This window comes from Euwallacea fornicatus, chromosome 1, assembly GCF_040115645.1.
Source record: "Euwallacea fornicatus isolate EFF26 chromosome 1, ASM4011564v1, whole genome shotgun sequence".
NCBI lineage: Eukaryota > Metazoa > Arthropoda > Insecta > Coleoptera > Curculionidae > Euwallacea > Euwallacea fornicatus.
Window position 1 is genome coordinate 4,826,072 of NC_089541.1, and position 22,416 is coordinate 4,848,487.

Genomic DNA, 22,416 nt, shown 5'->3' on the forward strand with positions numbered 1-22,416 from the left:
TTCATCAGAGAACAGCTGATTCTCTGACAGCTGTCAGTGCCACATATTGACTGTATTAATTTCAGGTTAAAGAGTTATCGGATTAGCAATCTGTCTCTTTCAAACCTATTGTTAAATACAGGGAAAGGTGAAACAAATCCTCAAACTGTGCTTGGATCATAATAGATCCAATCACAGAAGTCTATGAAATATCCGAAAATCCAGGGTTGTCAGATTGGGACATTTTACTTTCGTTTTGCATTTTAATATTTCACAAAATTTTACATTTAACAAATACTGACGAAATGACAAAGGTAATTACATTTCTTTTTTAGATTTACCTAAATTTGGTGATCACACTATGGTTATTCTACATACAAACATTAAATTCTTACAAAAATTAAAACATAGTTTAGCAGTTTTCATTTGGTGACTCATATAATACTTCATTATTATTTGAGGCATTTTTCACTATCAGCAATCCACCTGTTAAGCGTCTAGCCGTTTTAGATTCAAATATCGGTGTTTAAAATGAAAATTTAAGAATCAAAAGACACATGAATCCATCCAGTGGCGCAGAATTTGCAAATTTCCCAAAATTACACCATAATATGCTGAATTATTGGGAATTAAATTAGAATTGGTCACACATATTATGTAAGCTGAGGAATAATTATATCGATATAATTTGTAGGAGTTTGGCATATTTTTGAATGAAAAAATGTAGCTATGGTAGATCAACCCAGAGTGATTAAAGCCTCATATGGATATAATACTACATTCTAACAAGGTAAATCTCCAACAAAAGCGGCTTTAAAATTTTATCATAGGTTTCTATTTAAAAGCCCTAATCTCAATCGCATGGATAATATTTGGATAGAAATGTTAAACTACATTTTAATGCAAGGTTTCTGACCAAGAAACTAGAAAAAACTGGCCAAAAATATATGTGAGGCTTATGAATGAGTAAATGTAGAATATACAAGAATTCTTATCGCGCTTATGGCACGCTGCTTTCAAACAATCCTTCAGAACACTGATGAAATGACCAAATTAATACTAAAGTTATATTTTTTAATTTACTTTTTATTTTCCTTTTTTAATTTAATAAGGTCTAATATTACAAAACGTTGGAAAGTGAGATTCTAGAGGCAAACCGTAGAAAAAAATTTCTTAATAGAAGTTAGAATGATGCTTATCGTCAAAATTTATGGTCACTAGTTCGCCTTTAGTTATTTTAAGGCCCAATGAATCAAATCTCAGCTATCAACATTTTCAAAGCTAACCGAAATTCTGAAGAAATTTTTAAAGGAATGTTAAACCATACCAATAAATACAGGATGCGTATAATGCTTCATTAGCATCCACAATATCTGAGGTGATTAAAGGAAAGCTTTTCTTTACGCCTCTCAGGCAATAAAACAAATGATCTAAAAAACAATTTATTTGTTATTACTTTACAGTGACAGGTCTTCGAAGGAAGATTCGCTACTCCTGCTGAAAAAATAACCACTCATTACTTAAAATAGGAACAAACCGCTCTCCAATGAAATAAAACATAAACACGAGTTATAAAAATGTAATTTTATTTCGGAAATAAAAAAAATTATTTACCCTAGCCCGATACAATTTTTTTTTTAGTATAGACCCTAATAGAATGTATATACAGAACAAAAAGCGTTTGAAGTTAAAAAAGAAACCTTTACTCACTAAACGATTATCCATTACGATATTAGCATATCACAGAGGAGATATTAGACTACGTATATTCCTACTACTAACGACAAAAGCTGGTTGGGAATAGTGAAATAACGAAATTGAAAGAAAAATAAATAGCTGAATAGCAGAATAAATGGGGTTAATACTTGACGCTTCTGAAATGCAATTATGTTGCACTTTTATGTTAAAATAAACATGCGAAAAATTCTTTAAACTTAAACTCATAATAATCTCTATATAAATGACAAAAATGCAACTAAAAGCCCTAAAATGGCAACTATACTTTGTAATGAAATTGTAGATGTAGTTAGGAGCAAAAAATTCGCAATTAAATATGACAAGGTAGAGATGTTCCTAAAGAAACTAGGATGGATAATGAACCAAAATTAAAAAAAAATCGCATTCCCCAGGAGTCTGTCACGAACCGAGAATATTGCACTTGGGTGTCACAACGTCCCTGTACATGGAAGAATTCCTTATCACGAATTTCTGCTCCCTAAGAAACTAAATAATGGGGAATGGGTTCATTGAACACATCAATTAATACTAAAAACAAACCTTAAGTTTAAACTTAGCAATGTCATTTATTGAACTATAAATACGAACTAAGCGAATCAGTCAAATGTGGCTCTATGGAACCAAAAAGGTCAATCAATAATTACCGTTGTACAGAGATTTTCTTATCTCTGAAAACGATATCTATAACCCGGTATATCAAAACGACGTGAAATTTCATGCGAATCACTTACACTTAAACCTTCAATCCTACTGCAATTGGTCGATTTTTGACAAAATTTTCAAACTTCAATTGCAGCAGATACGAAGGTGTCCATTTTGTTTAAAAAAAAAACTGACGAATGACATGTGCACCAACTCTTATAATAAATCATCCAGCTATTATTGGGGAAGATATTAGTGCGGCACTCCACGATGCAAACTGACGATTACTTCGCAACCCAACACAAGCCACATCACTTCCTTACGAACCTACTTACTTGTTCGCTAGGATTAGGGGATTGGGACTGCCCTCCTTGCGAAGGGGACTGAACGGTCACCGCGACGATCGGTTGACCGCTTGCCGTCTGAAGTCGTACTGGACTATTCTGCTTCATTTACGAAAAAAATAATTTTATTAACTCTTTAATGCGACATAACACAGCAACAAACCTGTCGAACTGTTACGCCTTGGTTTAGAGCCGCTGATACTTGGGAGAGTAACGCCTGTTGTGATGTATTAGTCGCTCCTTGCAGCTTGATTCCAGCAATTGTAGTACCAGGTTGAGGTCTTAAAGTGGAACCTAATCCTTGGGAAGATGCAGCAACCACCTAAAAAGAGATGTTCATTCATCGACTAGAATGCGGGAATCAGTTATTGTGTGTTGTTGCCCTAACAAAAATCGGAAGACATTTTTCGCAAGAGTTAGTAAAAAAAAAATTTCTATTAGCATTTTACGACTATTAAAACTCTATTTGAACAAATGCCATCAATATTAATTATGGTAAAGTCACTGCCAACGTCACTTTGTAAAGTAACACTTGCAAAACAGCACCTGAATTTTCCCACACGTAAGGTATAATTTTAACGCATTGGCGTGCGGAAATTGAATAACAATTGAAAATGAATTGAATAACTCACAAAAATGGAATGCACTTGTTAAATCAATAAAAGAATAATCACTGTGAACTTACCTGAATGGTCTGTTTGCCTCCTTGCGCGGTATTAACAGGAATAACCCTAGGCGTGGCTTTGGTTAAAACAACAGGTCCTTGAGTCACATTCAAGGGTGTTCTAATTACTTGCTGGAATTGCTGCACGGTCATGGCTTGTTTCGGGCCCACTATCAACTGTGCAGTTTGTACTCCCGAGCCTTTTGCCCCTCCGGTAGCGATGCTTAATTTCTGACCACCGACAGCCGCTAGTTTCTTTTGTGCCAATAGCTGCTGCTGAATTTGTAACTGACGCACGTGGGCAGTGTTTGCCTTTAGAGATGGAGTGAGCGCTTTAGTACCAGGAGCGGCCAGAGATACAGGTATCGTGACTGTTTGAGTAGCTAAACAGTAAGAATAAAACGGTTTATAACCTTGTAGTGTATATGAAAGACAAAATTACCTTATTACACTTAACATTAATTGTGTTTTTAATTGGCAAATTTAATAAATAACAATTCTACTGTAATGCTGTTTTATTGACATTCAGCAGACAATAAGAATAAATTATTTTTTAAATAGTTTTTCACACAACTGTTTTTTTTTATTTCAATCATTTCTGGACAATCAACAAAAACCTTAGCAATTTTTCCAATAGAAATAATTATCACTTACCTCCTGAAGAACTAGGAACAGCTTTTACCAATGTTGCCACCTGAGTACCCGACGTGCCTGCCTGCTGAATGGCCTGTGCGAAGACTTGAGTTGTTAGGCCATGGATTGTTCCTCCACTTGCATTGCTGACCTGTTTTTAAATGTGAACGTAGAATTTCCCTCTCGAATTTGGGAAAAAATTATGTGTCAGCTAATAAAATGTTAATCGTAATATTGTTTTCATTATTTGAACATTGACAAATTATGAGAATTCTCTAAAATACGCAGATTTTGTTGTTCCCAAACATACGTTAAATAAATACTGATTATGTAACTTACTTGAGTCACACTTCCACCAGCGGCCAATTTTTGTTGCTGCAGCTGTTGCTGTTTCTTCAAGAATTGCGCGACTTCGACCTCCGTCACGGGTCTCGTAATTCCAGTTTTACCGCCAACAGTCGCTTGACGAACAAATTGTGTACGTGGCTGCGCCTGGGTGAATTGTACCACCGTCTGTTGCCCGCCGATTGTCACAGTAGAGGTTTTCGTACCTTGAGCCAATGCACCTGGATGTACTCTGAGCGGGTGATTTTTCAAGCTCGCAGCTTGCCTAATTATCTGTAGCTGTGCCTGGCTCAATTGCTTGCCTTGAGCAGCCGTTGCCGCAGTCACCGTTTTCGGAGTTCCACCTGCAGTTACTATAAGTCGCTGTGTGGCTGCTTGCAATTGCGCTGGACTAAGTCCTGAAACACTGACGACTGTGGGAGTCTGAAGGGGAGAAGCGACGATACGTTGAGGACGGACAACTGCAAACAAAAATGTATCGTTTCTAGCAGATGCATTTGGATCAATATACGAAGTCATGATCATAAAAGTAATGTTAAAAACAATGGGTGATAATTTAAAAACCTCACAGTAGGAGATGAACCATAAACCTAAGATATTGGTTAAGACATGTACAATTTACCATCAACCATCAAATTGACAATAGATGAACTTATCCAAGATATCCCTCTAATGTTTTAAGGCCAACTTGAACTTAAAAAAAAAAAATTATCCTTTCTATAGACAAAGCTAAACAATAAACCTTACTGTATAGCAAGTTCTTACCAGGAGTAACAGCGGCAACAGGAGCAGTGGTTGTGGTAATCGCTACTGGTGTCTGAGACACAACAGCTTGAGTAGCGGGCACAGCGACTACAGTAGGAATTCCCACAGTTGCCTGAACGACGTTCGGAATGGCTCCTGAAACTGTCGGAGTTACCGCTGGAGCGCTTTGAACTTGTTGCGATTGCGACTGTTGATGCTGTGCTGATGCCGTTACTCCTGAAATAGATATTTATTTTTTATTTCATTTAGAAATAACGCCTCACACAAGTAGAGGTTGTTAAAGCAATGAAATTCACATTATTCTCAATCAAAACTGAGAGAATCATCCTTCGCTAAGAGTTAGGTCGAAAACCCTTGTTAACGTTTTGCTAACAAATCTGTCGCTATTTCCAGAAGCTAAATAAAAATCAGTATAAAAATGAAAATTAACAAAACTGATGTGTATTGAATGTGCGTATATAAAATATATGAAACACTGAAAATTCTTCATCTGAATCGCTGAGAAATGGAAAAAAATGAAATTAATACATTGGAATCCAGTCAATTTCTTTTCTCTAAAAATATCCAACGGTCAAATTTCGTAAATTTACCCTTCAATAACTGCAATTTGGCCATCTCCTCCGACGTCACAGTCTTTTTCTCTTTGGCGATCCTCTCAGCTCGCCTCGCTGCCAACTCCACCGGCATCACTGGATGCTCAAAGTCAATACCGCAATCGTTCAAAACTGGAGTATTCTTCGATTTGTTCATCAACGGATTGTTCACCACTGTGCGCGGAGTCGGCAACCGTTTATTAGTTATAGCCTTCAAAGTATCGAATCTAAAATAAAAACTTACATTAAATGTATTAATCCTAAAAATAACACAGACCTTTCTGATAGAGTCTGCGAAAACGTCGTATTGTTGTCCTGCGTATACAATTGCGAAGTTCTCAAAGTATGCCTAGATTTATTAGGCAAAGGCAGCTTTTGCAGCTGGGCTGCCTTCTTCTTTTTCCTCATCACGTTTTCCAACGAATTGTACTTGCCCTCCTCGCGATGCATCAGATGGCCTTCATACCTTTGCCTGCACTGTTTGGGTGAACGATATGTAACCGAAACGGTATTCACATAGTCCGCTACAAAGTCCCAGTTAGGTGTTTGACCCGGAGACATTACAATCAAATTTAAAGGCAGCCCTTGGAACGATTTAATAACTTTGAGCAGCGCCATATCTTCGTGAATAGTCCAACTCTGTGAGATGGTTTGCTCGACTGGTTTTGCAGTAGCAGGTTTACCTGGAAAATAATCAATAATATCCTAGATTCTATTAAAGAGCACCTTACCAGGTACTGTAAGGGATGGTCTGAGTAATCCGCGATATTTCTGCAATTTCAGATCACGCCGCAATTTTAACAATGTCGGAGAATGGAAGAGAGACCTAGGAGCGTGCACGGTGCTTTCTTCTTTTCGAGGTAATTTTACGGGACGACGATAATCCATTCCGAAGCTTCCGGGGTCAAAGCGACGTTTCTGCTCTTTTTTTACGTAAATTGGAGGCAGTTGTGATTCAGGCATCACGGTGTTGTCATACAAGAAAGCCATAGTTTGGTCAATGTAAACGTCAGTATCTTGTTGAGGAGGAGATGGGGGACACCACATCTAATAACAAATGTAGAGATTTAAAAACCAACTTAATGCGCCCAATTAATTATAAGAATACTAGCATCGAGAGTTGAAAGGTTTAATAATTCTCTAATGTTCAATAATTATATACTGCTGTTTTAATGAATTTTTGGATTTGGTTTGCAAATGACAATGAGTTTTTAAACAAATAATTTTTAATTTTTTGTTTTGCATTTGATTATCTAGTTTTTTTTTATCACATTAGAAGAATTTGTTTTGGATATTTTTACACTACCATCGAAAATTATTCCATTTGATTCGCTAGATGTAGCGTTATATTAAGATAGCGTTATGTAACAGAAAAACGAGACTTTATTGTAGTATCTTGTATTATGCTAAACTTGTGTGTCTATAAATTGATCTAAGTATTCTGCTTGTTTGGATTTTATTATTTGCCGTTCTTTTACTTTTTGACCATGCATTTTATTGAATATTTTTAAAATTAAATTATTTAAATTTTTGCAATCAGTGGACTTCTGGAAAATTAAGCAAAAAACATTGATTTCAGCAACAAAATTTGACTTGGTTTTGGTTTAGTTTGCGTTTTCAGATCTTTAGCAAATTTAAGTACTTACTGGCATTTGTTCCATGGTATTATCAGACACCCACACCTAAAACGAATAAAAAACATAGTGTAACCTTAAGACTGACGTTTATAACAACTGCTACATCAAATGCAAAAACCTGCGACCTTATCTATATTTATAAAATTTCCTTTACGTACCTGCAACGACTCCAATTCCACTAAAATGATTCTACCACATTCTATTGCCAAAACTTCAGAAGTTTTAACGCGTATTAATGGAAAAATCCCTCCCGTGTTGTAGCAAAATTCGAATATTTGTAATTATTTTCCACTTAAGAAAGGGTACAAGCAGTTGGAAAGGTCGCAGGTTTTGCATAAAGAAGCCCCCTTGCTCAGATCCGGCGGGGGGCAAAGTTTTGGTGACCCCTGAGGACAAATCTGAGCAAAGAGGCACCAAAACCCGCGGCCGATCCCGCAACTTTGAGAAATGAAACGCTCGAGTCGGATTCGCAAGAGAACTTCTTTATTTCCCCATTCATGATTTTTTTTGTCGTTTTAACCTAAACTTATTTGATACTACATATATACAAGTCAGTAGTTTTTTTTTTGTTGATGTGTAGGTATATAAAAATCTGCTGAAAATGAGGGCCGCAAACTATAATAACGCTACTACACTTCAACATTGTGAATTTGTACAGACATGGTCGATAGCATGAGATGCTCTAAAAGTGCTGCACAAAGTTGGACGCCAATTTAACCAATCAATTAACAAGTTCACAATTTACAAAATTAAGAAGAGAAGTGGGCTTTCAGAATGAATATGAGTAGCAAGCTGGAAGAAAATTAATTAATTAATGGCTGAATATGGTGTGACCTTCAAAAATTTAATCAGTTCACCTTCAGCTCTATAATGTTTCCTAAAGATACGACGGAACTTTAAAAAGATATTACTCGGCTATAAGAAAAAAGTTCCTATTAACATATATCCAAAATCACTTCATTTTTAAAATACAAAAGTTACATACTCTAATACTTTTCAAAATTTTAGACTATAAATTTCTCAAGTGACTTAGATGTAGATTGGATTCATTTATCCTAGGTTTGTGGCAGTTACCATATTTTAAACCATTATATTTATTTATTTTTTTTTGGGTTAGATTAAGTTTGTTAAACTATAAACAAGAGTTTGGAATGTAATTTTAAGCTCACAAAGAGAGAAGTTATATTTTTGGTTATTCTATTCGAAATTATGAAAATTGCAAACTTCTACCGGGCGTTACAATTTTTCTGTAAAATCCGACATTTCTGTACCACTAACAGCACCCTGAATTTTTTTTAATTTCACATGTATTTCCTATATTTAGGAAGTGAATCGATTCCGGACATATGTTAATGAAACACTGATCTTATTTTGACCCAATGTATCTACACAAAGTTGCGCCATATATTTAATGACCACTCTATATATTGACTTCCAACTGGGATCTATTAATAAAAACGCAAATACATGTCAAAATATAACTGTAAAACGTTTCTTATGAAAACGTAAAATCTCATGAAAAAAAGTATAAGCAGTAAAGAGTGGTAGTTTTTTTGTAAAGAAAAAACGACAAAACTCTAATTATCACACAAAAACTTTTCTCTGCCACACCATCATAATCACTACTTTCATAATATACTACTTATGATCAATGATTTATATTAGTAATCTTAGACTGCAAAAAGGAGGGGATGAGAACACATATTGACGTTACTCGTACTTTGCATTGCACAGTTCAACACAGTGTACAATCAGATTCGAAGAGGTTAGGGCCATAAAGCAAAACCTGTACCCACGAGGAAGTAAATGTACGTATAATATTTTTTTTGAAACAAATATAACAATGAATACAAATAAATGATATTAGACGCCAGTAACTTCATTCCCTAATTTTCTTAGGTTAGATTCATTTGTTGAGTTTATAAATTTTTCATTGAAACGTTACTAAAAAAATAACTAGGTGAAAAGAAAATATACCCCCTCCCTTGACGACAAAGGTAAAATCTATCAAAAAAGTACATATTTGAAATCATACATATTTTTAGAAAACTAAAGCCAAATGGATAGGTACAGATTGGTCGACAAGATTATTTCACAAACTCTTATCTAAGCAGTAATTTGCAACTTTCAAAACTGGATATTTTAAGTCCCCGCCACAGTATTTAGAGATGCATAAAATAGTTTATGCTTATATTATATATATATATAAAATTATGTAACGTACATCGATGTATTATATTTTCCATCCTTATCCACAACTCACCATACCACGCATGCACGCACCAATGTGCCGTATGTATTTTAATGAAATATCACCACTCAAATGTAAGACTAGTATACAAAGCTTCGTTGCATCCAGCCAATTACTGAATATATTCAAGATCTAACAACGCAAGCATGTGCGGGTGTGCTCTGTAAAGTACGAGTAATGTCGTTTATCCCAACCATATCAAACTATGGTTATCAAAGTATGATAAGTACATTATAAAAGTATGTGATCACAACCACCAAAAACGACCACACTTGAAAGTTAATAAAACAGTTAAACAGGCCGGCGAAGCATCTCAGCCACACGTACACATTCATACAGTATAATTTACAATTATCCGTAATAAAAATCAAGGCTCCTGTAAAAAAACTAAACTAATCTTTAATATATTTACAAAACAACCTATCTACTAGATCACATTATTCACATATTCTTCCATAAATCGCTTCAATTTACGCAAATACCAAGTAAACGATGATAGATAGAAAAAAAGTAAAATAGGAGTTATGAGCTGAATTTTTGGAGTTAGTTCTTTTGTTAAAAGAGATTTGCCATAGTTCTTTACGATATACGAGAGAATTTTTAAAATCGAACATTTGCGATTCTTTGTTGCGTTTTGTCTATTATATAAGTTAACAAGAATTTAAAAACGGCTCCCGGCAGTTTTATAAACCCTCCGTATATGGTAAACAAATAGAAATAGCTCAATTTCCTTTAAATTAATAAACTCACTTCGAAAATCGAACTCGTAATACATCATTTACTTTTTTATCACCGTTTGCCCTGTAACCCGTAAAACGAAAAATGGACACCCTGTACAAAGAGACATTTACTGTTCCATGTTGTTATGGGGGCCTCGCTTAGTCACCCAGCCATCCAATGTCTGTTTATTGGAATATTTTTTAAATCTCCTAAAAGTCTTTCTGGGTTCAGGCGGTCTGAAACCGCCAAAAGATCTGGACACTTTTACTCCAGCAGTGTTTTTCTGAATGTTCCCCATAGGAGTCTCTGGACGGTGTTTACTGCTAAACCGGTTCGTATTCACGTATGTGGTGACGTAAAACCCTGTTTTTGACGTCATGGCAGTATTTGACACAGTATCACAAATTTTCTCGTCTTTTGGTTGGCTAGGAGACTCGGATTCGGGTTTTGACCAGCTACTACCCGTCTCATCGTTGGTCTTCTGGCAAGACTGATTGAATTCTATTTCATATTCTGAAATGAAAGCATCGTCGTAATTGCTGGAAGTCTCTATTTGTTTGTGGTCTTCCAATGTTTCTTTCTCATAATAAGACACGAATGAATCTTCATTGGAAGCTTCTTGGTTGAGCTCAGAAAAAGAATGTTCGGATAGGTGATTGGCATTTGGTTTCTTTTCTGAAGTTATTAATTCTTCGGTGTCTATAACTTCACGTTCAGTATTAATTTCTACAACCTCAGAATCGTTAAATTCGCCATTATTGTGAACAGTATCACTGCTGACTTCGTTAGCAATATCGTTGTTTTCACTTGTAATAACTTCTGACTGTTCTTTAAGGTTATCGGCATCACTACCTGAATGCTCAGGTATGTCATTTTCAGGCAAGGTGTACTGGCCATCTGCCACTATATCACTGAGGACTATTTTGCATTCCTGGAATTCGCTGTTTTGTTCATTTTCCGAGCCCTTAGTTTTTTTAACATTCTCCTCCTCGTCACTCTGGCCCCTGTTCTCATCGTCCGAACAAGACTTTCGCTTCCTAATTACTCTCTTCGGACCTCCTAGAGAATTTGATAGTCTATGTTTCACACGTTTAACCGATGGTAAAATAGGACTGACATCTAATGTCCACAAATTAATTGCAACAGTTCCCCGGGACCTCGTCCTAGGAGAATTGTGATCCACGTGATTAACGTGTGTTAATGCCGCTTTTTTCAAGTCAGAAAGGGTCATATTAAATTCTGACCCAGATTGAGTGCTTTCCAATGAGGACTCGTCCACTTCAGGATGAATAGTACTCTCCACCCCCTCAATTTTCTCGTTTTCTTCCGGCGTATCAGACTTGCCATTCACCTCAACAACAGTATTATACAAAGTCTTATCGCCTATTTTCCTCAGAGATCCCGATTTGGACACTTTAGTTTGCAAAGTTGGTTTCTTTTTAAACACACCGCTCTTGACACTGTTTAACACTTTCTTATCCCTAATTACCTTTCTACGTTTAAAGCTAACCTGATTGGTGGCGTCTTCACGCGAATAGGTGATCATGTCGTTTTCTTCTTCCAGCTCGCGCTGTCTTCGTTCTTCTTCCTCGCGCATAGCCGCCATCTGGTTCAATTCCCACTCTCGTTTTTGTTCTTCAATTTGTCTGGTAGCGGCAGCTAGTTGTTCAGCTGACCACGCCGATTCGGTTTGTTCAATGAATTTCATGGCGTATTTTTCGATCGGAGATAACTAGAAAGAAATGTAGGTTAAATAAGAAACTTGTTAAATTTAGGTGCTTCAAAGTCCAAACAAAGAAAAATAATCCATCTAGAACTTAATAAAAGAGTATTCGCGTCGATATTAGTAGCGACTTATCAATTACGCAAATCCTCTTGACCTATCCCACTATTCGCATACCTTTTCAATAATATTATTTATCTCCATCTCTGCCTTACTGACTTCCGGCTCTTTCTCAGGTTCTTGATCTAACGGAATATTCTCATCGAATTCCGCCAAATCCGCCACCGCTTCGGCTTTTGCTATTTTTGCAGCCTGCAAGTTTGACGTATTTAAATTTTTTGAACCTAGATAACGAGTCTAATAAATACCTGAACATCTTGGTCGTCTTCGCAAGCGGCAAGAGCATTTTCAAGAGCACCTGCTGCTCCTTTATCTTCAGACTGGCCTAATGAAGTGTCAGCCACAATGGCAGTTTCCTTCCGACTCTCCACTATTTCAGACATCCTCTGGGCCGCTGTCTCTAGAGTTTGATCGATGCTAAACAGGTCTTGAATGGTGCTCTGTAACTCAAAAATAACAGTATCGAACCACACAAAAAGAAAACTAACATACACTCTTGAAATAGGCTGTGGTGAAATTTCCGCCCTCAATAGCTAAATCTCCAAGCAATCTTTTCTGATTTGCCTTCTTTAAGATGTTCTCTTCTACGGTCCTTTCACTTACAAGCCGATAAATGTGGACGTCTCTGGTTTGTCCTATCCTGTGGCACCTATCTTGAGCCTGAGCATCCATGGTAGGATTCCAGTCAGAATCATAAAATATCACAGTGTCGGCTCCGGTAAGGTTCACACCTACACCTCCCGATCGAGTCGAGAGAATAAATGCGAATATTCGTTTGTCTCCATTAAACCTTTCCATTAAGACCTAAAAATAATTATATTCATCAACTGTGCCAACAAACAAACAAAAATCGCACCTGTCGTTGATCCACCTTAGTGCTACCATCTAGCCTCAAATAAATATGGCCATGAAAATTTAAAAATGCTTCTAACACGTCCAGCATTTTAGTCATTTGCGTGAAAATCAGCACCCGATGGCTGCCCGATTTCAATCGTCTCAATAATCTGTCCAACGTTTGTAACTTCCCGCAGTCGTATTGTATCAGTCTCGGATCGGGGAACTGCGTGACCATGGCAGAGGCGATTAGATGAAGAGGAGTGGCCGGTTTGGAAAAGATTTGCTGAATTCGACGCTTCTCTTCTATGCGAGTCCAGTAATCGCTAGGCGGAGGATGCCACACCCTTAACTGAGGTTCGTTTGCTTTCACGGGAGGTACATAAAAAATGAATCTGAAACAAAATCTTATTAAGTCGCGTCTTATGATTCAAACGATTTTCAGATCTCAAAAATTTCCTTAATGTAGATAACATTCATGCGAAAACTCCAAGTCAACAGGAGTCCTGTTTGGTAAGTTAGCACTTAATATACTTCCAGGTAAATTGAGGTTAAAAAACAAACAATTCAACCTCATTGGATCAGGAAGACCAAAATTAACTAAACACTACAGAAATACAAACCTATCACAAATTTCCTTCAGCTGCTCGATCCTGCGCTCCGGATTGTACAAGGCATCATGTAGAAAAACGGAAGCTTCTTCCAGGTTTATACCGAAGAGGGTGTTCAGACAGTTTATGTGACCTCCGTCCCAAGGATATAAGGCATTCGGCTTATAAATTTTAATGACGTCATGGAAATCTTTTCCGTACAGGGGCAACGCAGAGCATCGCCGCTCATTGATGCGTAACATTAGTTGGAGCCTCTTTTTATACTCAGGATTTGAGTCTTCTTGCGCCTAGAAAAAGTAAAGAATAAAGCAAGTTCGAAAAATGTATAGCATAATAAACCTATAAATGTTCTCTAGTTCTTACATAGAGTATATAGGGTGTTCCAGTTTGGACATGTTTGATAAAAAAACTTCATGTTCCAGAAATAGAGAAAAAACCAACTTTAACAAATTACTCCATAGGGTTGACTTTTAACAAATATTGCTAAACACCACGATTGAAACACCTTTATTACTATGAATATTTTCAATATTTAAGTTACCAGATGTATTTACAAGAATACAATATTGATGAGAAAAATATTGTCCATTCGTTTTGATTGTTCTGCTAGTTAACTTTCTTACCTGACCTGATCCACGTCTACCATCATCCTTTCTCCATCGCACGTCTAAATTGTTTTGTTTTGAATATAACTGTCCTAAAAAATTTGAATTCACAGGTCTCAGTCCCTCCTCTCCTAGTCCTCTTGCAGTTGCTGTGGAATTCTACAAGTTTCACAGACTGTTAGAAAGAATATGGATTATTAAACCTTAAGAAGTAGAGACAGGAAAAAAAAAACAAAAAAAACTTAAAACACAACACTAGTTTTACAGAACTAAAAGAATTTCCATCTCTGAATACAAATCTTTAGAAAGGTACTTTACCTACCGAGGTTGTAGTTGTGGTGCCTGTAGTAACAGAAGTCAGCTGAAACTTCACAAACGCCGTGGTTACCTGCGGGCTATTGGAGTTAGTAACGATTGGCTGTTTGGTAGACAGGAACGTGAGCTTTTGGCCCCCTTGAAAATGAGTTTAAAATAGTGGGAAAACAACTAAATATTGGCGGAACTGAAGTTAAAAGAAAAGATGACAATTGAGATTTGAGGAAGAGATTGAGAAAAATTAATGGCGATGATTTTGATCCCTTGCCAAGAGAAAAACTAAAAATTGACCCAAAAAAACAATCATTATTACCCGCACGTAACACAGTACACAGATATTATTTTGTAATAAATGATTATTGTACGTATACGTAAATACCGAAATAAATGCAATTAACCACCCCAGAATACATGAACTTTCATTTCAGAATGATGTCAAATAAACCTCCCCAACGATTCATTACCTGCAGATGTCTGAGTAACGGGCACGCTCCCCGTTAAATTAGCATTTGACGTCAACAAAAGATGCTTGCCCGTGGAGGTTTGCACCAGCTGCGCAAAACTACTGGGAACTTTGTCTGTGGATTTCAAAACGGAGGTGACATTTATAGGGGTACCTAACTGAACTTGTCCGCCTGCTTGGGAGATGTTAATGAGGGGCACAGCTACAAAAAAGGGGTTAGTAAACATGGGAGGTGTAGACGACTTGAATCTATGACGTTACATGACGTATCAGACAAATGCCTCAAGCTTTCAAAGTGAGATAACCCCGTTTCAATACTTATGGTAAATATTATCATCATGATATGAATATTGAATTTTTGAACTTATTAGTGACTTAAAAGAAACAAAATAAACGGGAAATTAGCACTTACTTTTAACCACTCCTTGACTAAGCACTTGCAACCCTGCAACTTTCATTTTAACATTGGATTGTCCGGTGACGCTTCGAATTTGATGAACTTGTTGCTGCACCACTGGTGATTCTTTTTTTTCCTCCACTTTTGAATCCCGCACCCTTACTTTCATGCTCAATTTACAGGGAGGGCAGAGCGGTAGAGCGTCGGGAACTCCCTGATCGATGGGGAACACTTTCTTGACCGACTGGCGCATGCGGAAGCACTGATAGGCACTCAAGTGCATTTCCAACATTATTAGAACCAGATTCATAGCATAAAGATTGACATTCTGTGAGTAGATTTAGCATTATTTAAAATATATGTCTATAGAAAACTGAACTCACTTTAAAGACCTCATACTGAAGTGCTGAAAATACGATGGAGGGTACGTGCATTGCTATGCTATCACATTGAAATGGGGAAATTGTGGGTCTCACTTCAAATAAATTAGGATGATTGCATACTTTCCTCAACTGCATAAGTACGTTTATCACACTAAGTAAGTTGCCACTGGCAAGAGTTTCTCTTGTTCTAAATAGGAAAAGTGAAAACATTGTTTCACAGGAAAAAGCATCAAACATACTTAGCCTTTGACATGTAATCATCATATAGAAATCTTTGTCTTTTGGACAACCTACACATCACCACATGTTCGTACTTTTTAGGCATTTGCTTCTCTACTTCTGACTTGAGTCTTCGAAGCAAAAATGGTCTTAATACCTGAAAAAAAAAAATGGCTTTCAGAAGCTCTCAGAAGAATGTAAGTAATGGAAACCAAACCTTGTGCAGTCTTTTGATAATACTGTCATTGTATTCAGAATTTCCTTCAATCATCCCGGTAACTGGATTGGAAAACCATTCCTTGAATTCTCGGTGCGACTGGAAGACATTCGGCATTAGGAAATGCATCAGAGACCATAATTCCATTAAGTTGTTCTGCAATGGGGTACCGGTGAGAAGTAACCGTCTTTCTGTTTGGAAATTTAATAACAGCTGCCATCTGAAAAAATGTCGTAAAGTTAGATGCAAAAGAATTAAAATTAATTAGTTTTCTAAATTATACCAATAAAATATTGCCTCACGTAATTTTTTCCACCACATTAAACGTTAATTCTTCAAAAAAGCCGTGAACGATATCTGAAACGTATAGCTTCGAATTTCAAAGCGTTGAAAGTTTTATAAGAGTCCTTTCTTGTATCATATACATGTACATGTATTAAGAAATACTTTGCATAAACGCAATAATTTATTTAAAAAATACTAAGACTTTTAGTAAAACTGTAGCTGATGTTTCGGAATTTATTTAACCATATTTGATTAACGTATAAATTACAGATATTTTAAGCGGACAAGGCGAATGTATACCACCACAACGAAATTTTCCCTAGGCTGACCCATTCACAGGTGTTGCCTTTTACAGAATGCCAATTGCTCGCCATTTGGAGACAGTAAATTTCTTGCTAAACAAACTTTTAGTAGAACATTCTTGTTGTAAATACAATAACTCACCTTTGAGACTTGAAGTTCTTAATATTTTGAGCCTCATCTAAAATCAAATACTTCCACTTCTTCCTCCTAAAGCTCTGATGGTCCTGTATAACCAATTTATAGGAAGTAATGCATATGTGAAACATATTTGGTTTAGTCCATCCAGTTCGCTTCATTTTCCTCTCTTTTTGCGATCCATAATAAGTCAAAATCTTGAAAGCTGGACACCATTTTTTGCACTCCATCTCCCAGTTGAGCATAACGGACGTAGGAACAACGATGAGATGCGGACCCCAATTGCCTTTCTCGCAAGCTAGATGGGCTAAAAGGGCGATGGTTTGAATCGTCTTGCCTAAGCCCATCTCGTCGGCTAAGATTCCGTTTAGTTTTCGGTCGTACATTGTCACGAGCCAGTCTAAGCCGATGTGCTGGTACTCCCTGAGAGGTAGTTTGAGGAGGAACGGTACTTTAGTGGAAACTGTAGTGGAAGACAGAGTGTTGCCTTTTGGCTGGATGCTCTCCGCGATCGCGGCAGCGTCATTTATAAGGTCATCCTTCTCATCAGTCTTAGATTTTTCTCCCTCATTTTGTGACTCCTCGTCCATTAGCAACTTCAAACTTTGGTTGTCAGTTTGAGACCCTTGAGTTTCTGCAGAATCGCTTTCAATTTCTGAGTCAAGTTCATCATCAGAATCGTCAGAATCAGACTCTTTCTCAATAACCGTTTTTTCTTTTAAGGATTTTCTAGTGCTTTCTTTTTCTGACTTTTTGCTCCTCTTGTCCTCATTGTCGTCATCAGAATCCTCAGACCCACTAAGCCTAAAAATATGACATTGAAGGATTATTTACCAAAAAATATATCATAAAATGCATAACTACTACTGGATTAATCCATCCACTTCATACCTTATATTGTCACGGTTCAAAAGATAATCCCTCAAGAAATCGTCTTCAAGCAAATCATCTAATTCCAACTGAGATTCTCGTTGTAACGCCTCGACTTCCGCCGACTGATCTGCGTTCTCTAACGTCGCTTCTTCTTGTTCAATGGTTTCTTCGTCGTCTTCTTCACTCTGTGTTTCAGGGTTAAACTCGTCGTCCGAATGAGAACGAGAAGCGGGCCGTGACGATATGTTGCTGGAAGGCAGATCAGCAGTAGATCTGTTCATACCCTCCGCTAATAATTGCGAGTATTTCTCGGTCTGATCGACGATAAAACTCAATTGCTGGTCCAATGCCTTTTTCCTTTTTTCCTCTAATATGGTGTTCTGTTTGTATTCCACTAATTTTTCCACATTGCTCCAAAAAACCTTGATTTCTTTCGCACAGAAAGCGGCTATCCTTTTGAGATGTTGCTCTTGGGCTTTTTCTGCCTTCTGAGCAGCTAATGCTTTTTCTTGGAAATACTTTTGCACCATTCGAGCACACTTTTTCGCTGCCGCTTTCTTCCACTTACGCTCTTGGGCAAAATCTGCCGCTAACCATACCATTTCTTCCAGAAGGAAATCCCAGTGAGCTTTCGTTCTTGGCATTTCCTGCAACTTTGGTAGCCGTTTCTCAGACCACAGACCTTCCTTTTGCAGATCATTAATCCGTTGTACCACGTGAGCCTCTTGTTTGGCTTTTTCCACAATCTGCTCTTGACTATTGCACGAGCCTAGTGAGGTTGTCGATTTCTGGGAAACCGAGGTGTCAGGCAGACCAGAAGAAGTAGAACCAAAACTAGTCTGCGGAGTGGATATTTGCTGCTGCTCCTGAATAGAATTATTCACAGAAATGCCTGGCAATGAGCTTACAGCTGTGGCTGATGGGGTGCTGGGGGTGGTGTGTGGGATTGAAACTAAAGACGTATCTTCTGCATACTCTTTAGGATCAATGCCATGCTCCCTCATGTATGCCAAGTAAGCCTGGCTTTTGGGTCTCTTTGCATATTGATAAAGATCAAGAATATTGCCCCCTGTCTCAAGATGAAAGAGTTCAAGCAAATGTTCAGCATATTTCTCTTTAACAAATTTTGATCTAACAATTCTATGGTTCATAACACGCTGCATTTTTGCAGAACAATTATCTTTTTTTTCAGGGGATGAGGGAGCCGGACGTTTTAAGGGTCTTGAGTGAGTCGGGGTAGAAGTAGGAGTTGTGACTCCTGAAAAATGAATGGGAAAATGTTGATGTTCTGGGAATATTTAATGTGAATAAGTGAAACTGACCTGATGATGTGCTGGCAATAGCACCATCAATGTTTGCAAACTGAAGACGGACGTTAGGGGTAACTCTACCTCTAGTCAGTACATTTACAATGGACTGATTTGTTAAACTAGGTCTTAAAGGTGATGTTTGCCCTCTAGATGGACTGATACTTATAATACGACTTACTCCTCCTTGAACATTTGAAAAATTCCCAGGACTTAGCTGTAATGATAAGAGTCACATCAGTTTATCTCATCTTCAAAAACTGTCTAAGTTTAAAAAAATATATATATTCAAAGCAATAGCCTTACCTGTGCTAATGCTGGTACTCCATGTTGCTGTGTAGTCAATACATACTGACCCCCGGCAACTTGGGTCAATCTCATAGTAGTAGGGCGCTCTGCCACCTGGCGAAGGCATTGGCCATCTCGCGGGGGCAGAGCACCCTGCCCTGCCCCCGGGGTGTCATCACTCATTACTGGCTATACTGCAATAAAAACTGTCTCATGTAAAAAGAATTTTAAAATATGTAAAATATTCAGTTTTTATAAATAAGTCAGACAAATGCCTCGATAGTTGTCACAGGTGAAAGAGGGTTGAATGGATTGTTACCTCTTTCTCAAAAATATGAAATCATCATATGGAAGGTAAAAATGAGTTTTTATTAACAATAGTTATCAAAAAGGTATTGAAAAAAATAAATATATAAAATTTGGTGAAGTTACCAACATGCCAATAATATATAATTCTCTAATATAGAATAATCAGCACTTTTTAAGTCACCTAACATTGAAGTTTTTAAGAACTTGCTCATAAGGTCCAATGAACTATGTTAAAAAAATTGTTTTTTCTAAAAATATACAGGAATTCTACTATTTAGCATTTTTTAATAAATGTTAGGGCATACATTGAAATGGTTTTAACTCTAGCCATATCTAGCCAAAGGGAATAATGTAAAAATGTGGTGAAAATATTAAACAGTTATTAAATATTCGAATGTGGTAAATATCAAGCAAATATTTCACAAGGATTCTAAACTTGTTTTAAATAATTTTTAAATTTCATATCACAGGCAATAATGTGATATGTTAAGAAAATATAGTCAAATGCTTGAAAAAAATTGTCAAATATTAACAAAATGTTATAAATGTGAAAATCAGTTACTGAAAAATATTGGTCATATATTCAATAAATATTAAGTAAATGTCTAAAATGTGGATATAGAAAACAAATTTTACTAAATTTTCAAATGTCAATGGAAGAGTACAAGAATGAAACCAAAAAGGTTACATTTTCATGTTTTCTTAAAATATCAATTTTAAAATTTTAAACTGAAGTTTGGATTAATAAAGGACATATTAATTAAATAACTGAAATAATTTCTATAACCACTTATTTCCTAATAAACTGCTCATTATCATCAACAAGTCAATGTATTCTATTGATCATATTGAAAGTCTCTTAATTTTAAATTACAAACAAATAAATTGCCTGGTATATGAAGTTAATAGATGAGAAATTTAACCTACTGATAAGGCTATATAGAACTAATCACTGTCATACAATACTAACCATGGAAATGTTTTTTTGTAAATTTTGCCAATTATTTTAAGCTCTTTATCCAGGAATTTTCAATTATTGCAAATCTACCAGGATTGATAATTGTTTAGGGGTTAAAGCCACATTTTGGTTTTACATTTTACAACGTTTTTATATTAGTGTTGAGCTTTTGATCACCATTGAAATTAAAGACCAATTTTGTTTGAATTAATTGTAAGTACCACAACCCATAAATTTAGACTAACTAAAATTTTCAAACCCTATACCTTAGTAAATAAAAATTTTTCAAACAATTATGGGTTCCTATAATATGAGTCATATTTACAGCAAACTATTGAAGCAAGTTGTAAAGTTGGAAAAGTATTAATTTTTTTACTGAGAAGATTGAAATTTTAATATGAAATGTAGGTGCAGCATGTAATATCTGTAACTTTTCTGTTTTGAATAACAAAAAATGCCATGCAGTATAGATTCTTTTATAAAACTGTATATTTTTTTTCATTTTGTTTTTTGATAAGTAAATCGTTTTATGTATACTAGACCCGTTTTTGTTTTGCAATGTTTGATAAGAACTTAGACGTGTAACTTATTGGAAAACAGTAAAAAAGATCAATTAAATATCAATCACAAAAATTAACGCTCAGCTCAATTTATCATTAATTATTATGTTATTAATATAAAATTCAACTGAAAACTTTCGCACATAACCGTTTACGATAACGGTCAGATTGCCCGCCTACTGAAAGAATCAAAAAAGAAAAGGAAAAACCTATTAACGGCAACACTGGCAACACTGTGACGTAATGATTTTAAAAATCGCGCCCTTAATTGAAAGTCCAAAAATTAGAATAATTACTTATTATTTAAGTAAATTATGACAAAAAGTTGCGCAATACATGTTTGCGAATATCCCGGTTCCACAAATGCGATTTAGCGGGCGTGTCTCGGTCAACAAGCGCCTAAAAACGAAAAAAATCAATAGAGCCACCCCGGAAATTTCAAGCCGACATTTAATTTAGATTCTAAATTCCCGTGTATAAAAGCGAGTAATGAGTTTAAGATTGAAGCAATCTACCTTTCTAGATCATTTATTCGGAATTTAAACTGTTATAATGCAATAGAAAAAATTTGGACCAAACACTCGAACAAAGAATGTTGGTGTTGCAACGCCATATTGATCCCGTTGTATATTATCCGCTTAACTTACCGTAATCATTATCACAAAATATCTGCAAAGTTCGCAGCCATCCGCAACTAAAAACACTACGAACGACGATTTTACACTCCGAGGAATATTTAGATACTCCACGTAATGAAGAAATTGTTCAATCTATAGGATATTTTCGGCATTTTAGTACTCACAAGGCCGCATCGCCCATTCTAAACATGGCGACCAACAAGAACAGCGATGACGAAATCCGAAAGTTGAGTGCCTCGTTTGACGTTCCAATCGATGTTGCCAGATAGTTTTCCCTGGTATACACGCAAACGCAATAGGATTTGCGATTTGAATTTTGTATCATAAGAAAGAGGCTGGGATAGTTAAGTATATGTATTAAATTCTTTTATATGCAGATGCACATTTACATATAAAAAAGCACATATTGTGCTTCAAGAAACAGAAACTTTTGTCAAAGAAGTTATTTATAACTTTTAAATCTATATTTTTAAGTTCCCGCCACAACATTTAAAAATGTATAGAATTTTACATACTACGTAGGAGTATTGTATTTCCAATTCCTAAAACGACGGACGGTTTAT

General features: G+C 36.3%; 2 protein-coding genes across 4 annotated transcripts in view; one reads left to right on the forward strand and one right to left on the reverse strand.

Moving 5' to 3' along the window:
- loj (logjam) overlaps nt 1–22,416 on the forward strand; it is a 180,286-nt gene that overhangs the window by 155,507 nt on the left and 2,363 nt on the right. The window lies entirely within an intron of this gene.
- dom (domino) lies at nt 1,549–22,065 on the reverse strand. 3 transcript variants are annotated; one of them, XM_066288816.1, is made up of 28 exons: nt 21,863–22,065; nt 19,407–19,582; nt 19,116–19,317; nt 17,812–19,051; nt 16,927–17,724; nt 16,198–16,417; nt 16,001–16,137; nt 15,762–15,948; nt 15,394–15,706; nt 14,983–15,183; nt 14,526–14,656; nt 14,222–14,362; nt 13,611–13,885; nt 13,010–13,382; nt 12,646–12,957; nt 12,402–12,593; nt 12,211–12,345; nt 11,821–12,042; nt 7,349–7,384; nt 6,434–6,749; nt 5,980–6,385; nt 5,700–5,929; nt 5,110–5,325; nt 4,339–4,805; nt 4,021–4,150; nt 3,388–3,749; nt 2,866–3,024; nt 1,549–2,801 (listed from the first exon to the last, which is right to left on the reverse strand). In XM_066288816.1, exons 2-28 carry the CDS (start codon nt 19,569–19,571, stop codon nt 2,670–2,672), a joined length of 7,698 nt encoding a protein of 2,565 aa, XP_066144913.1. In that variant the 5' UTR covers nt 19,572–19,582; nt 21,863–22,065; the 3' UTR covers nt 1,549–2,669. The 3 variants fall into 3 exon arrangements, with proteins under 3 accessions (XP_066144913.1, XP_066144904.1, XP_066144921.1); XM_066288807.1 differs by having other exon boundaries at nt 1,549–2,804; XM_066288824.1 differs by lacking the exon at nt 14,983–15,183 and having other exon boundaries at nt 1,549–2,804.

Bases quoted from the DNA above. Each gene is read 5' to 3' on its own strand.
- dom (XM_066288807.1), bottom strand. From the start codon at position 19,571: ATGAGTGATGACACCCCGGGGGCAGGGCAGGGTGCTCTGCCCCCGCGA. The intron at 16,138-16,197 runs GTTTGGTTTCCA...TTTTTTTTTCAG, and splicing joins TTATCAAAAGACTGCACAAG to GTATTAAGACCATTTTTGCT. The intron at 3,025-3,387 runs GTAAGTTCACAG...ATCTCTTTTTAG, and splicing joins GAGGCAAACAGACCATTCAG to GTGGTTGCTGCATCTTCCCA.